At 38.8% G+C, this 16,933-nt stretch overlaps 1 protein-coding gene across 1 annotated transcript; it reads right to left on the bottom strand.

Annotated features, from left to right (window-relative positions):
• Positions 1–6,007: 6,007 nt before the first annotated feature.
• Positions 6,008–16,716, bottom strand: lysmd2 (LysM, putative peptidoglycan-binding, domain containing 2). Its single transcript, XM_081373319.1, has 3 exons — positions 16,152–16,716; positions 11,300–11,634; positions 6,008–6,604 (listed from the first exon to the last, which is right to left on the bottom strand). The coding sequence occupies exons 1-3, from the start codon at positions 16,404–16,406 to the stop codon at positions 6,556–6,558; spliced, it is 639 nt and encodes a 212-aa protein (XP_081229445.1). The 5' UTR covers positions 16,407–16,716; the 3' UTR covers positions 6,008–6,555.
• Between the last annotated feature and the right edge of the window lie 217 nt (positions 16,717–16,933).

The following is a 16,933-nucleotide window of genomic DNA, read 5'->3' as shown; positions in this document are numbered from 1 at the left end:
GGGCAACATGTTAGTTTTATGGTTCATATAATATTGTTTGTGCAGTTAACAGAGGTCATATAGTCCGCTGTGCAGGGCCGTCCTTAGGGCGGTGCAACCAGTGCGACCGCATTTGTGACAACCCCGTTTCCACTACCTCGCTCTGGGCTCCACCCCGTACATGGGACAGCCCTGCCACTGTGTATACTATATAGTCCATTATAAATAGCTTGCTGTGTGTGTTGTTGGAGATTGGGACTAACTGACATTAAGGCTATATCTGAGTTCTCAGTCAAATGTCTAAATCAGGGGTGCCCAATCCTGCTCCTGCACAGTTCATCTCCATCCCTAATCAAACACACCTGAAGCAACCAATTAAGGTCTTCAGGATCACTTGAAAATTAAAGGCAGGTGTGTTTGATTAGGGTTGGAGATAAACTGGGCAGGACATTCGATCGGCAGGGGCAGGAGCAGGATTGGGCACCACTGGTCTAAATACATAAATTGATTCTTCCAGCAGTGTCCAGCAAACATCTAGTTCCAAATGCCAAACACCCTAAATAATGTTTGTGAATTCTGTCCTCCAAATTAAGTCACATTTATTTACCCAGCAAACAAAAATGTATTCTAAAAACATTTTGCTAACATTCCCATTAAGTTATAAATCATTATTCATCATTCATCAGTGCGAACATCAAAACCAGTCCTGGCCTATCACAAGGTGGCACAATTAGAATCCTAAATCATGCAAAAAAAGAGACCAATAGCTTCAAAAGAGCAGGTCTAAAGTTTAAGCTAAAAATCAGATGTCTTTCTCGTCTTTTTGCACTATTTGCTTATCTGCCATAAGCAATTGTCTGTAGTTTTAAGCAATCCAGGGCATTGTAGTTAGTAGACACGGTATCTGCTGGCATTCAGGACTGCGTTGTGGTCGTGTCTATAGTTGCTGGTCCCCCATCTGATCTGGATATGGCCTGGATAACTTTATCACAGCTTAGTCCACCGGGATCTGATCTCATTTCAACCTCTTATTTTAGTCTTCTGACTCAATTATGCTGTATGGTAACAGCCCTACCAGTTCATTTGTGTTTATAATTGTTTATGTGTGTGTGTGTGTGTGTGTGTGTGTGTGTGTGTGTGTGTGTGTGTGTGTGTAAGAGAGAGAGAGGGTGGGTGGGTTTGTTTTTCACTATTGATGTTTTAGAGTTTCACCCCTTCATTGCTGAGCACTTTTTTTTCTGCATCGTGGCCGATTTGTAGAGAATTTTTGTATTTTTGTCAATAAACCATGTTGTTTCCTATGGTCGGCCATTTTTGACCGAAGAGGTTTTTTTTACGACCACTTAGCCTGCTGGAATCATTCCCTCAATTTTGTTGTTGTTCAGTTTGGAATGTTCACAAGTCAAAAGTAAAAGTCACCAAGTTTCGTACCATTCCGATGAAGATGTGATTTTTAGAAATTCAAAACAGAATATTTTCCAGTCAAATATGACCGAAGAGCACCAGAGGGATGGAAAAATGTGGCTTTACAGATGCTAGAAATGTGGCTTTCAATTGAAAGATTGGCATGAAATAGCACACCCCAGGTTCCTAACGGACAGCCATCGGCACAGATCCTCAGCAAAGACCATATGGCCAGCTTCATCTCCATACCGGCATGTTGAATCCGATCTTCAAGCAAAAGGAACTGGATGAATATCTGAATGCTACCGATCACAAGGTGGACAACTTCCTTACTTGAGTGAAAGTACTGGTCAAATATTACTCCGTTACAAATAAAAGTTATAAAGACTGGTTTTTACTTAAGTAAAATTACAGAAGTACTCGTTTTTAAAAGTACTTAAGTATCAGAAGTAAAAAGTAAATGTCAATGCATTGTTTTATTATTGTTGCATTGTTGTATGTATACTTACAGTACTGTATGCCTCTGAATCTATGCTTGCCTACCTGCTCTTTTGAAGCTATTGGTCTCTTTTTTGCATGATTTAGGATTCTAATTGTGCCACCTTGTGATAGGCCAGGACTGGTTTTGATGTTCGCACTGATGAATGATGAATAATGATTTATAACTTAATGGGAATGTTAGCAAAATGTTTTTAGAATACATTTTTGTTTGCTGGGTAAATAAATGTGACTTAATTTGGAGGACAGAATTCACAAACATTATTTAGGGTGTTTGGCATTTGGAACTAGATGTTTGCTGGACACTGCTGGAAGAATCAATTTATGTATTTAGACATATCTGAGAACTCAGATATAGCCTTTATGTCAGTTAGGTCCAATCTCCAACAGCACACACAACAAGCTATTTATAATGGACTATATAGTATACACAGTGGCAGGGCCGTCCCATTTACGGGGTGGAGCCCAGTGCGAGGTAGTGGAAACGGGGTTGTCACAAATGCGGTCGCACTGGTTACACCGGGGACCTCTGACCTCTGTTAACTGCACAAACAATATTTTATGAACCATAAAACTAACATTTAGCTTCTGACCAAGGCTGTATCTCAATATTAGTTTTACTTGATCTTAGTGCTGCGTTCGATACTATAGATCATACAATACTCTTAGATCGACTACAAAATTATACTGGTGTTCAAGGACAAGCATTAAGCTGGTTTAGATAGTACTTATCTGACCGCTACCATTTTGTCTATTTAAATGGAGAAAAATCTATCATAACTCCAGTAAACTATGGAGTGCCGCAGGGATCTGTGTTAGGCCCTCTGTTATTCTCAATATATATGCTGCCACTTGGAAATATTATAAGGAAACATGGAATTAGTTTCCATTGTTATGCTGATGACACTCAAATCTATATTTCATCACGGCCAGATGAAAACGCTAAATTATTCAAATTGACAGAGTGTGTTAAAGATATAAAAGATTGGATGACGCGCAATTTTCTTTTATTAAATCCAGACAAGACAGAGGTACTAATCATCGGTTCAAAAAACCACCCACGAAACCTCTCACAATACAACTTTAACATAGTAGGATGTCATGTTACTTTATCCTCTACAGTAAAAGACCTGGGTGTTATATTAGACTGCAACCTGTCTTTTGAAAATCATATTTCATATGTTACAAGAACAGCCTTTTTCCACCTTAGAAACATTGCTCAGCTACGTAATATGCTATCAGTTTCTGATGCAGAAAAGTTAGTTCATGCATTCATGACCTCGAGACTAGATTACTGTAATGCTTTATTAGCTGGTTGTCCTGCAACCTCAATAAACAAGCTACAGTTAGTCCAAAATGCCGCCCAAGAGTTCTAACTAGATCAAGAAAATATGATCATATAACACCAATTTTATTATCACTACATTGGTTACCTATAAAGTTCCGTATTAATTACAAGGTATTGCTACTGACTTATAAAGCCCTAAACGGCTTAGCTCCAGTCTATTTAACCGATTTTCTATCGCCCTATAATCCATCGCACTCTTTAAGATCACTAAATTCGAGGCTTTTGGTCATACCTAGGATATCCAGATCCACCAAAGGAGGGAGAGCATTTTCACATTTAGCTCCAAAACTCTGGAATAGTCTTCCGGATACTGTTCGTTGCTCAGACTCGCTCTCCCAGTTTAAAACTAGATTAAAGACGCATCTCTTCAGCCAGGCATTCATATAATTCTTTTAATCTTACAGTTCACAAACTCTAGTTCATAAACTCTAGTTCATAAACGCCAGAGGAGAACTGGCCCCCGACTGAGCCCGGGTTCTCCCAAGGTTTTTTTTCTCCATTAGGTCACCTGATGGAGTTTTTCGGTTCCTTGCCACTGTTGCCTTTGGCTTGCTCAGTTGGGGATATTTGGGGATATTTAATTTAATTAATCAATCGACGATACTATTGATCATTATTATTAAACATGGACGTTCCACTAGAAACAAACATTGATGTATTGTTTTAATTTATTACTGTGAAGCTGCTTTGATACAACCTATGTTGTGAAAAGCGCTATATAAATAAACTTGACTTGACTTGACTTGACTACCCTCATATCAATATCAAATTTATTTCTAGAACACAGTTCCAGTAGTGGGATTGAATGTGAGATTGAATAAAGTGCACAATGGTTTCAGACACCCAAATGGCTGTTCCCTCAAATGCCCTTTTTAAAGTGTTTTTGCTTTTAGTATGAATATATTAGCCTTACTGTTATCTGTAAGTTAGTGTGCTCCAAAACAATGACAAAATTCGCATTTAGAAGACCAACCCCAACGTTGAAAATGAAAATCAGGTTGACGTTAATCTCCAACGTTGGACAGAAGTTGTGTTGTGGTTGAAAATGAAAATCGGGTTGACGTCAGAAACCAACATCAGTCGAGTTCTGACGTCAATCCGATGTCAGGTTCTGACGTCAACCCGACTTTCATTTCCAACCAAAATCATCCCCTGACTGACACCTTTCTACTCAAGGACCTTGACAGAAATGTACTGGAGTAAAGAGTACGATATTTGTTTCCAGAAAAAATAATACTCAAGTAAAGTAACTTTGTTACTGTCCACTTGACTTGTGATGTAGCATGAATCATAATCACAACCAGAGGAGAACTGGCCCTCCGACTGAACCTGGTTTCTCCCAAGGTGTTTTTCTTCATTCTGTCCTCAAATGAATATTGGGTTCCTAGCCATTGTCGCCTGATTTTTCCATTTTTATGTTTTTGGTTTAGTTTGATATAGTCATATCATCATAAACCTGTTGCCAAGTCAAATTAGCTCTAAATGTTGGGCATTCAAACAAATAACGCTAATTTAGGTTTTTGTTTCAGGTAATGGAGAAAGACATGAAGAACATCAGCAAACAATTCCTGTCATGGCCACAGTGTGAGCTTTGCATCTGGCGGGCTGACATGAGCGGACGGACTTTCCATCCCTCCACTTAAGAACATGTATAATAAATTTGTATTTATATTCCACTGCTCAATTGTAGTGTCATCATAACAGCACATTCCCCTCAAATAGTCATTTGTCACTTCTATGGCTCCTGTTATGAACCAAACATTTACTGCCATCGCTCACACTTCAAAGTGACCACAATTAATTAACACATCCGAGATATTTAAAAACCATACATCAGACATTGTTAATGTATTCACCTTGAGATCAGCACCCCCGAGCATCAAAAATAGTAATTCAGTTGTAGCTTTAACTTAGCGTCCTTGTTGCATTACAAGTGCAATCAAATGTTCTGTCAAATGGTCTTGAATAGGCCTGTGAATAGACAAACTAACTTCAACTAACTGAACTTTCGTTCAGTAGAAAAACTGCCAAGAATTTACTTCTCTGGGGACTGTTAAAATCTCGACTGCCTGGGTGTTTGTAAGAGGCAGGGTTCCTACACATTTTCCATTTCAAAATAACATACTTCACCAGACTCAAATCTCCAAACCTCTCTGTAGATTTTTCAGACCATATTTAACATAAATGGTTCATTATTTTCAGCATTGCATTTGCTAGAGCGGTCAACTGTATATTTTTTTCTCCGTTTTTTTATTTTATTTTCTCGAAGTGATTCTCGGAGCACTTACATGATAAGACACCTAAAAATCTTTATAGCCTGCATAAATAACTGTTATCGTGGTTTGATGTTGAATGTTTAACAAACAGCAAAGTACAGTATGATTTAGTTAATCATTTGCTCTTTGTTTAAGTGGCACACGTACATTCGATTAGTGTTCAAAAGAGACTTGCTAAAGACAGAGCTTTACGTAATGACAATGTGCGCCTTGAATTTATTCAATTGTGCTCGACAATCACTAAAGAATCACTAAACCTTTGGCATGAAAACACTCTGCTTGTATAAATGTATTTTTTAGATATTCTTAATATTATATTTTAAGAAAACTGAATAGGGCAAATATTTATCCATACTTGTCCAGGCCTGAAAATTACTCAAATAAAACTCCATACTTTTCCAAACTACGTAGGAAACTCAGATGCTTATGTGGCGATGCTGAAGGGTGAGATGCGTCCTATAAAAACCCCAACTATGATCTATGAAACAGGAAGCTCTTATGATCCGCTTACAGAAGCATTTATTCTGCATAACCCAAATCAAACAGCACATTAAAACATTTTTATTAAACCCCAACACACATAAACACAACATTCACACCAAAACAGCATTAATTATCCCTTTCAACCCCACACATAAAGCTTTTATAGGTAAACAAAACCAAAACCAATAAATTAAAATCAGCAGGCAGCCACAGAGTCCGGATACTTTTATCTGTTATACGATATATGGGATAGACTGCAGATACAGTTTCATATGAGCATAGACTGTGGTTATCATAAGTTTGTGATCTGCATGTGGATGGCTATTGCTCTTCCTAAAGAAGACAAACTCGGCTGCAGAATCTTTACTGTTATGCGAGATGGAACAGGTGATGATAAAAATCTGAAATAAAATCACTATAATACTGCTGAAGAAGGCAATGATGGACCTGTGGTCCTGTGTTGCAGTTTGGGTAAAGGTAGAGTTAAAAAAAGTAGGCAAAAGAGGGATGGAAAGATGATGATGGGTCATTGTCAGCGCTGCAGGTAAACAGATGAAGAAGAATCCATCAGATCTCCTGATATGATGATGTTGAGTTGGTTGGGTCATCTTCCTCTCTGAAATTAAACAGACAAACAATATTTAAAAAATCAGCTGTAACACTAATAGAATATATAGTCAGTGTTGGGTGTAATGTGTTACTAAGTAATTCATTACTGAAAAGGTCAAGTAAGGGATTACTCTTAATATTCTGCCATTTAATTAGTTCATTTTGATGTAATTGCATTAAATACATAGAAAAAAATGTTATGTCTAATGTTAAAATGTTTGTTTTTAATGTAACTTTCTCTCTTTAAATACTTTTTTGTCAGTTCAAGGAGAGCAGTTTCATGTCTATCCTTAATTGTTCCAACGGTCAAGGTTGATATGGGATTTAGAAAGTTATTTGTAATAAGTAATGCAATTATTTTTAAAGTAAGTAGTAAAGTAATTATTTACACCACTGGCAATGTAAATAGTAGCGAGTAACTTACCTAACACTGATTGTATGGACACCCAACTTCAATTGTATGAGCAACTTCCATTGTCTTTTTTTCCTCATACAATTGAAGTCAATGGGAACCAAAACTGTTTAGTTACAAGCATGCTTCAAAATATTGTCTATGTTCCAATTTTAATTTAGGGTGGACTATCTCTTCGAGGCCCCCTCACAGACTCAGTCATTTCCTCCTCCAGTAGTTCAATGAGACGTCTGTGGAAACCACTGTATCAGACTCTGATCTGGCCCTGTTTGATGTCCTGTATTCCCCAAACAGACTGTTTAAACAGCGGAAATTTGTTTTAATTGAAACGGACATGTTTGCCAGTCAATAAATATTTCCAGATTAGAGGTTTTAGATTGGCAGTTCCTATATGTGGAGAAAGCGACTGATGATCAGCGCTGACCATTGATCATTTCCATGACTCAGTCGCAACATTGATCCAATCAAAATGTCACTTCTGATGGATCGTTACATGTAGAGGACATGGTTGAGCACATACACTGAGGGTTTGTTACTTCCTTTCCAGAGCTTCATGCTTAATTGAGCAGTTTTCTGCCACTGTACTCATATCTCTTACACCGGCAGAGAGAACGGGTACATGAATCGCTTTTCAATTCAATGTTTTTTATACATCGGTTATCACATGATTGACCGAGAATGTATTACACAGGAAATTAATTACAGGAATAGTTCACCCAATAAACTAAATTCTGTCATCATTTGCCACCCCTCGTGTATTCTGACATCAATGACGACAAACACAATTGCTGCCTGTGTGTCTCATGGCACATTGAGAAGCACTGAACACTGACTCAACTGCCCAGAATGTTCAAGCTGCCCAAGGAAACTCAAGAGGAATCCTGACATTTCAGACAGTCCTCTTGAAAAGCTACTGTATGGGTTCAGAAGACTTGGAATACAGCTCATGACTCGTATGGACTACTTGCATGGTGCTTTTGTATCATTTTTGGACCTTGACAGGCTATAGTCATCAAGCTGTAAGCTCACATCAAAACATCTCCTTTTCTGTTCTACAGAAGTAAATAGTCATTCAGATTTGCAATGACATTAAGGTGAATAAATGATGAGAATTATTTTGCCATGAAGTTCACCATTTTCATCCTTCCAGTTTGAGCGATGATATCATCAGAGTTTAACACTCGAACAGGTTACAACCTGCAACTTAAAAAAACGTGCCAAATTGCAGCACTTCTTGAGTGAATAAACGTGATCAAGCTCACGCCTGTAGATATGTCAGAGATATGTCCTTTCAGGACTGACTTGACTAGTTCCACTCTAAGAAATATGTCAGGTTAAAATGGAGGGAAGACAACAACTGCTGCCTTATCCACTAAAAGATGCAGACACAAGTCTGGCTGACTGATTCAGCTCAAATTAACCTGCACCGTTGAAGGAACTGACGGACAGATTTCAATTTCTTACAAGAGGTCAGCAAATGTTCTCAGTCGTCCTCTGCTCCAGTGAGCACTCTGCTGACCAAAAGAGTGCTATGATCAGCAACATAGAGAGAAAAAGACAAAATGTGTGCTTCTTTCAAAATGTACACATTATGCTTCCTCATTTTGGCCGATTTCTGCATGTAACCTTTACAGATAAGGTAATGCCACAATGAATTGCAATTTAAAAAACAACAAGATGCTGGGCAAAGTTGAGAGTAACGTTGACTGCAAAAATAATTCATTCAATACTTTATATCATTATGTAAATTTGACTATGTTGCATCATATGATTATGGTATATTTTGCTTAGCAACATGCTAACATCAAACTATTGAAATCTTCTGAGTTCTGATGGCTACATTGAAAGTTTGGGGTGGGTAAGACTTATCAATGCTGCATTTATTTGATCAAAAATACAGTAAAAACAGCTTTTCTATTTTAATATATTTTAAAATGTCATTTATTCCTGTGATGGTTTATTATCAATGTTTAAAATGATATTCAAGAGTTGTCTCAGGACCCCTGCTTTCTGTTACATTCAGTTGTGGTCTATCTAGCTTTTACAAGAAGAACGTGTCCTGTGTGTCCATGACTGTCAAGTGCATATTTACAAAGACCAACAAGTAATAAATTCATTTATGTACATAATGGCACATAGGCCCTGTTTAAACCTGGTATTAAGACGTGTTTTGTTTGATCAGATCACAAGTAGACGACGCTAAATATAGGTGTAAACAGGGTCAAAAAAATTGAGCTGGTCCACTTACAACCACTTCCGGAGGTAGCTGAAAACGCATTTGACCGGACTGCTTTCGTAATGTAGGCGCTCATGGAGTCAACCACAAAAAACTGACTACTCTCCACCTACTGACCTAAAAAAAACCCCACAAAAACATATTTACCCGCCCATAGACTCTCACCTCAAAGAAATCAGAACAGAAGTGGTTGAAAGTGGATAAAAGAGGCGGATTAAAACACCAGGTGTCAATGGGTATGCGTCTCCCTCGCCTACTTGTGATCCGGTCGACAAAAACATCTTAATTCCAGGAGTAAACAGGGCCATAGAGAGTGTTAAGTTAGGATGACAGCAAGACAACTTCCTAGGGTTTGGAACAGAGTAGGGCTGCAACTAACGATTATTTTGATAATCGATTAATCGGACGATTATTTTTTTTCGATTAATCGGATAGGTTTTTTTAAAAATTCAATTTGATTTTTGTTTATAACTAAATAAAACCCTAAATCAGGGTATTTATGTGTAAAAGTGTACTTTAAAAAGTGCAAAAGCCACACATTGAGTTTTACTAATATAATCTTTCATTTTTACATTTTAAACCCCAAACACAAAAGTTTGTCCAGTTTTTAAACAGTAAAACTTCTTTAAATATCCAAAATATATATAAACAAAACAAAATATTGAGTTGCGCTGCTCATATAAACTTCACATTATGAAATTAGGACACAAACATGTTTGTAATAAGATATTAAGCAGCAGATTTTGAATTCCAATGTAGAATGCGATCTGTTATGTAAGGGATAATGTATAGTGAGCCGGTTGTTATAGTGAATAACAACCCCGACAGGCTGAACGGGATCCCGACGCGAAGCGGAGGGATCTTGAATCAGCCTGAAGGGGTTGTTATTCACTATAACAACCGGCTCACTATACATTATCCCGCTTATTACATGGCTACCTACAAAATAAATAATTTGCCGCGAATTATTGATTTAAAAAGGGGTTATTGATTTAAAAACGATTGTATTGCTTCCGCTAAAGAAAATAGTCCGTTCCGCGTCCATAGCAACGCGCTGTTTTTCATGGCAACGGTCTGTTATACTTCGCAGCGGTCTGTTATAAAGAAATAACAGACCGCATTCTATATTGGAATTCAGCCAAGCCATGTAATAATTCTTGATAACAGACCGCTGCGAAGTATAACACACCAGAAAAACAGAGCGTTGCTATGGACGCAGGATTCTAACCGTAGAGACGGAACGGACTATTTTCTTTAGCGGAAGCAATACAATCATTTTTAAATCAATAAACTCCTTTTTAAATCAATATTTTGTGTAAAATAATTGATTTATTTGGTGGGTAGCCATGTAATAAGCGGGATTATCCCTTACATAGTAGACAAATGCTATAAAAAGAGAGCGGAATGGAGGTACGCAGCTGACAACAGGCTTGGTTAAAAGTACAGGAAAAATTATGTATTACTGCACAAGCATTCGCTGAAAACCACTGACTACAGTGACTAAAAAACAATATTTTACTGCTGCTGTTATTTAACTGCCTTTATATTTAGTGCTTCACTTTGTAAACACCATTTAATTTAACCTATTTCTGCGGTAGCGCTATTTTAATCCATCACTTATGTTGCGAGCGAACTGATTGCGCAACCTGATGCTCGATACAAAATAGATCTAGTGTGACTGTCCCGAAGTTAGTAAACAAAGCTGTTTACACAGTAGCATTGAATTCAACTAGACTATACCATTTTCACATCTTCATATAATGAGAATATACAGTTTTTGCTTGCCGTGCTGATGTTTCTCTCCGATTACTCTCTGCCATTTCGCGTGACTGCGTTGTCATGAAAGTGACGTCATCAGCAACGCTCCCCGTGACGTGAGCAGACCAACTAATCGACAATGACATTCGTTGACAACGATTTTCATAATCGATTATTATCGATTTTATCGATTAGTTGTTGCAGCCCTAGAACAGAGCTTCTGTTCATCATTAATTAAGAGGTCAGTAGGTTTATTAAGGTGGGGAGACTCTCATGCAGGTCAAAGGTTCCTTTACCTCTCACCATCCTCTTTCAGTTTGCGGGCGGCTTGTTTGGACTGTTTGATCTGCAAGTCCAGTCGGTGCAAGAAGTCTTTAGCAGACAGCTCTTCCGCCTGCACGGGTCGGGTGTTGGGCTCCGGGACGGCCGGTTCTGGAGGGGGGGACGGGACGTCCACGTCCTGACTCGAGCACAGCGACTCCTGCAGTGTGCTTCCCTCGCTGTCAGGTGACTCCAGAGACAGTCCATTAAAGAGGGAGCGTTTTTTGGACTTCACAGGAATATTGAGTGTGTTTCGCAGGAATATACAGTCATTGCTGAATAGCTTATTGACTCTTTTAATTTGCTCCATCTATGGAAATCAAGAACAAACATGAAAATATCACATTAACTTCTATTTTCAAGAAACAGTCATAAACAAACCTATCCATTCAGTGCTTGCTTCTTCAACATTACCAGCATGTGTCTTCTGCATTTAATCAAACTACATGAGTAAATATTTGCTTAGAGATTTGCTTGATTTCCTTCGGCGACTCCTGACAATTCCCGCTTTCACTCAATCAGTTTACACAACTCCAAATCTCTCTCAACACACTCAGTAATGGCTGGACTTGTGGTTTATGATCTAGTTAATTTTCTCACAATTATCTTGAGCTTCATTATATCTGCATGGGCATCGTACGCAATCATAACTTTGAGTTTTGCACACCACATAAAGTTCTATGTACTTAGACAACTTAATAGGTTTTGAGCCAATCTAGACTGTTCAAAAATTAGAGGTCGACCGATATGGTTTTTTTCAGGCCGATGCCGATCTTTTGAAATCTGGGTCGGCCGATTATGTGCTTGTTTTTAACCTCTATTTGAAAGATAAAATGTAACACAAATAATTACTTAAGATAGACAAAATTTCTCAACAAAAACATTTATTGAACACTTTACCAATCTGCACTTGTACAAAAGACAACAAGAGATATGTTTGGTAATTGTACCTGAATGAATTGAAAATTAATTTGCTACATTTCAGATTAATATATTTGTTTTCCTTAACATTTTAATTAACAGTAACTTAAACACTTTGCAGTTTGAATGATGTCCTGATAAACAAAATGACGGAGTATGTTTTTTTATGTTTCCACTGTTCGATCGCGCCCGCGCCTCACACACACACACGCGCGCGCGCGTTTGCACAAAAATATAAGTAAACACTTTGCGACTTTAAACACACGCGACTTTTCGATCTCGATCGCGCCCGCGCCTCTCTCTCTCTCTCTCACACACACACACACAACAAATTCCAGCATTGCAATCTTTACATCGCAGCCGGCGGCAGATTAGGTGTCCCTAAAGAACCCGCGTATCTAACAGTAGTTCCGCATTACTTTGCACGCGAGTTTTATTTATTTTTATAGCGTGTATTCTCCGTGGAAATGTATACATCGAACCGTGACGCCTGTACCGTTTCGGTTCAATACGAATACATGTACCGTTCCACCCCTAGTCTACAGTGAAATACAGTCACACATTACACTACTGTTTGGCCAGCATTTTAACCGTGTTGAATCCAGCTACTAGCTAACGGAATGCTAAAGTTAACTGCTGACTAGTGTCAAGTGCAGCGAAGCGATGTTTCTGTTATTCTAACGTCCGTTTTCAGAGCATCCAAGAGAAGCACAGACATAACAGTAGCACTGAAATGAAGCACAGAAATGCGCGTTGATATTCGGTCCGGTAAATAACGGTCGTTAAGGCACCAGTGCCGTATTAGCTCCGGGTCTGTCTGTAGCTACCCAACCCTAGCGACAACGACGCTAGCAAAGCAAAGCCAGTCCTTCACTAGCATATAGTTGGTCTCTTTTTTAATTACTTATTTCTCTGCATTGAGTGACAACCCTCTCAAATATAAGACACACAAACAGAACAAATAAAAGTCTCAGATTCTCTGTCTGTAAATTCTTGCTTACTTATTGTGACATGATAGCAACCCTTCTGCTGTGCTAATGCAACCTCTACTACGCTATCAATTTCAAAGTAGCCGAACGTCATGTCGCCTATTCATGTTTTTTCTCTAAGTTGGCAGTAACATATCAAAAGTTTTTAATTAAATATAAAGGAGTTTTCTCCAAGGAACTTAGCTCCTTCCTTAAGCACTGGATGAGGTCTGCTCACTCTGCTGGAGAATGACTCTAGGCGCAGCGTGCGTCGAACGCGTGTTCCACAACAACAACAACAACAACACTAGGCTGCCCACAGATGCGCCTGCCTAATAATCGGCTTGATACACTTGGATATTGGCCGATGCCGATTATGTTAAAAATGCAAAAAATCGGCCGATTAATCGGCCGACCGATGAATCGGTCGACCTCTATCAAAAATGCTGTCGGGATTTTGATTCACAGCATTTTTTGGCATCACAGGTCATTATCGTTATGCAGATCAGCCAATTATATTCTGAAATGACTTAAAATTCCCTAAAATTCTGCTTAGACTGCTCATTAGTTTTGAACACACAGCAATATCACATCAGTTTTTGAATATATGACATAGTTAATTATACTCAAACTTCACAATTATGATGCCCTAAATGCTGTAGGTAGATAACATCCTTTGTTTAAAAGCAAAAACACTGTTAGACAAAATTAAGATTCTGCCATTTACTCACCCTCAAGTTGTTCCAAACCTGTATGAATTTCTTTCATTCAAACACAAAATAATATATTTTGAAGAATATCTGTAACCAAACAGTTGATGGGCCCCATTGTTTTTTTCCATACTATGGAAGTCAGTGGGGTACATCAAATGTTTAGTTACCCATATTCTTTTGTGTCCAGCAGAAGAAAGAAATTCATACAGGTCTGGAACAACTTGAGGGTGAGTAAATGATGACAGAATTTCTATTTTTGGGTGAACTGTCCCTTTAAGGGAGTTTACTAGGTTTTAAGGCACGTCTGAATCTGAAATCGCCCCCACATACCCTCAAATAGGGCATTATTTGGGGGTACAGGCATTTGTAGTGGTGTCCAAAACCAAAGTGAGTGCACTCATTCTATCCCACATTGCACCGCAGTAATAAGTGTACAGCCAATGCACTCCTTCAAGCGAACTGCATTAGTGGACTAACATAGGGACTCAGGGCCGTTTCTAGGCATAGGCAAACTAGGCGGTCGCCTAGGGCGCAAACAGCTGGGGGGCGCCATTGAGAGCCCCCACCACACCAAAAGATTTTTGCCCAAGTGAGTGGAAGAAAAATCCTTCTTTCTTTACATTTCCGATAATGGAGCGTATATTTGCACTAAGTGCCTGTCTTTTTTAGCAAAAATACGCCCACTACTATATATCTACAGTGGCATAGGTCGTAAGGCGTGAGGTGCTTGAAAGTAGCTTTGGATGCGTTCGACCTGAGTTCGAATCCGCCTTTTGCCGAAATCGCTCTTCTCCCTTTTCCCAACACTTGAGATGTAAAATTTATAGCCTAACATAAAGGTCTCTAGCGTTATATTTTGTCAATGAATTAAAATCGAAATCAAAAGGCTTTGTGCCTTTATAAAACAGCACAAGACTTTAATTAAGTAGCCTAGACATTCTGTTTGTGCTGCATGATTTAAAGAAAAGTGCGCACTTTGCTCATGCGATCAGCATGGTGATCTGGTGTTTTTCTCCAAAATAAAAGCTCAAGGGTTTATTTCTTGCAAGTGAAGAAATTACGAGGACAAAAGTATTGTAATTTTCAGATACTATAGTGTAATGTAAATTATACTTTTGAAATATTCATTTTAATTTATAAAGTAGCCTACATATGATTGGCTATATGGATTTTACGTCATAGGAATACTTATATAAATCATAAACACCAGTGATAATGAAATGTAGACTGAGACTCTATATCATGATAACTAATGAGATGTTTGAGCCCTCTTTAGTGTCCAGGTACAAGTCAATGGTTTTTCTTTGTTCAATGTGCACAGTTCATGGGTTGAAGCTCTTAAATTTTAGCTCTCAAAGTACCAGATTGATGCATTAATTTAACCTTAAAATGTACAAAATTTTCTTGCGGGGGAGCATGCCCCCGAACCCCCCTAGAAGGATAGTGGAGGGAGGGAGGGAGGGGGGGGGTCAATAGGAATCTTGCCTAGGGTGCCAAAAAGGCTAGAAACGGCCCTGTAGGGACTAGTGATTGAGGGTTTAGGGGGCGATTTCGGATTCATGTTAGTCTATGCAACAGCATGCCAGCTAACAGGAAAGGTTTTCTCAACGTTATAAACAAATGCTTCCCAAAGGATTTGTTTTAAAGTTATCTAGTCTTTAAATTATGAAAATGCCAGCATAAAAACATTTAATACAACGTTCATGGAAAGTTTAGTTGGACGTTTAATGTTGTTTAAATGTTACTATTTGTTGCAGAAGGGTTCAGAGAGCATTCAAAAGTAACGTTACGTTTCCATGATGGAATGTTCCTGGAACAATGTTATTATTATAACAACCCTAACCTAAAAAAAAAAAGACACTTTTAAAAACAGGACGTTTTGAACGTGGACGCTCACATTAATTTACTTGGATTTTATTGTTAGATGGGTGAGCTCAAACTTTCAGGTGCCCCAACGCGTCTATGATGGACGCTATTATGATGTACAAAAACGTTGCCCAGGTAAGGAGCTAACTAGGTTTTGAAATATGTATGTTACGGAATGGGCCCAAAAATTGCTGTCCCAAAAATGTTGTCTAGATAGGCAGCACATTACTTTTTGGGACACACTCCATGTTGTACTACATGATGCTCCAAAAGCATGCACAACAACGTTGAATATGTATGAAGATGACTAGGAAATGGTTTCTTGCAAATGCGTGTTACTTTATTGATGTGAGACTCACCGTAACACCATATTTGAGTGCTATACCCTGCAGTGTGTCCCCGTCCGTTACCCGGTGCTCTATGTATGTTTCTCCTAACGGCGCCGTGACGCTCGCGGTGCTGCCGTACGAGCGCGTCTTTGTGCGGGCCAAACTCTGCGACAATTCACTGTCCGACTCCGAACCGGACAGGGATCTGGGGAACAGCGGCTGTCCGTACCGTCCGCCTCCTCCATCATCCCGCAACGGAGGCAGCACCGGAGAAAACTCCGCCATCTTCAATCCCTTATCGGTAGAGCAGCCGTGACGCGCAAAGACTAATATTAGCCAACTCACAAGATATTATTACTCATGTTTCCACCGTCACACCTCGAGCAGCGCATTTTTAGCGGTGATATTCAGAGGAAGCAGTAGATGTGTGTGATTTTCCCAGTCGCCATTGTCGTTACTGCAGGCCTGCGCGTCGCCGCGTTTTTCAAGGTTACAAATAGAATGTGACGTCAGCAGCCAGTCGACCAATCAACCAATTTGTTCAAGCGTCGCGTCGAGTTCAGTGTAGGCTACAGTTCTGAGGACCTCTTGTTCTAGCCTACATCTTAAAAATAATAATAATAATAATAATAATGTATAATTTTTTTATTTAAATTCGACAAGTGTATAATTGTAAACATCCATTTACAAAGGAAATGGGGTATATTTTAGTTGGTTATTGTTTAATACACATTTCACTATAATAATCGCAAGCACAACAGGCCTTTCTTCAAAACAGGGCTACACATTCAAAGCACGTTGTCCCCGTTTTA

This window comes from Scardinius erythrophthalmus (assembly GCF_964197995.2).
Source record: "Scardinius erythrophthalmus genome assembly, chromosome: 8".
In the NCBI taxonomy this organism is placed as follows: Eukaryota; Metazoa; Chordata; class Actinopteri; order Cypriniformes; family Leuciscidae; genus Scardinius; species Scardinius erythrophthalmus.
The sequence above is the reverse complement of the archived record's forward strand: the minus strand, read 5'-3'. Positions and strand labels throughout refer to the sequence as shown.

Bases quoted from the DNA above. Each gene is read 5' to 3' on its own strand.
- lysmd2 (XM_081373319.1), bottom strand. From the start codon at position 16,406: ATGGCGGAGTTTTCTCCGGTGCTGCCTCCGTTGCGGGATGATGGAGGA. The intron at 11,635-16,151 runs GTGAGTCTCACA...TGATTTCCATAG, and splicing joins CACTCAAATATGGTGTTACG to ATGGAGCAAATTAAAAGAGT. The intron at 6,605-11,299 runs GTAAAGGAACCT...GTTTAATTTCAG, and splicing joins CTGAAAGAGGATGGTGAGAG to AGAGGAAGATGACCCAACCA.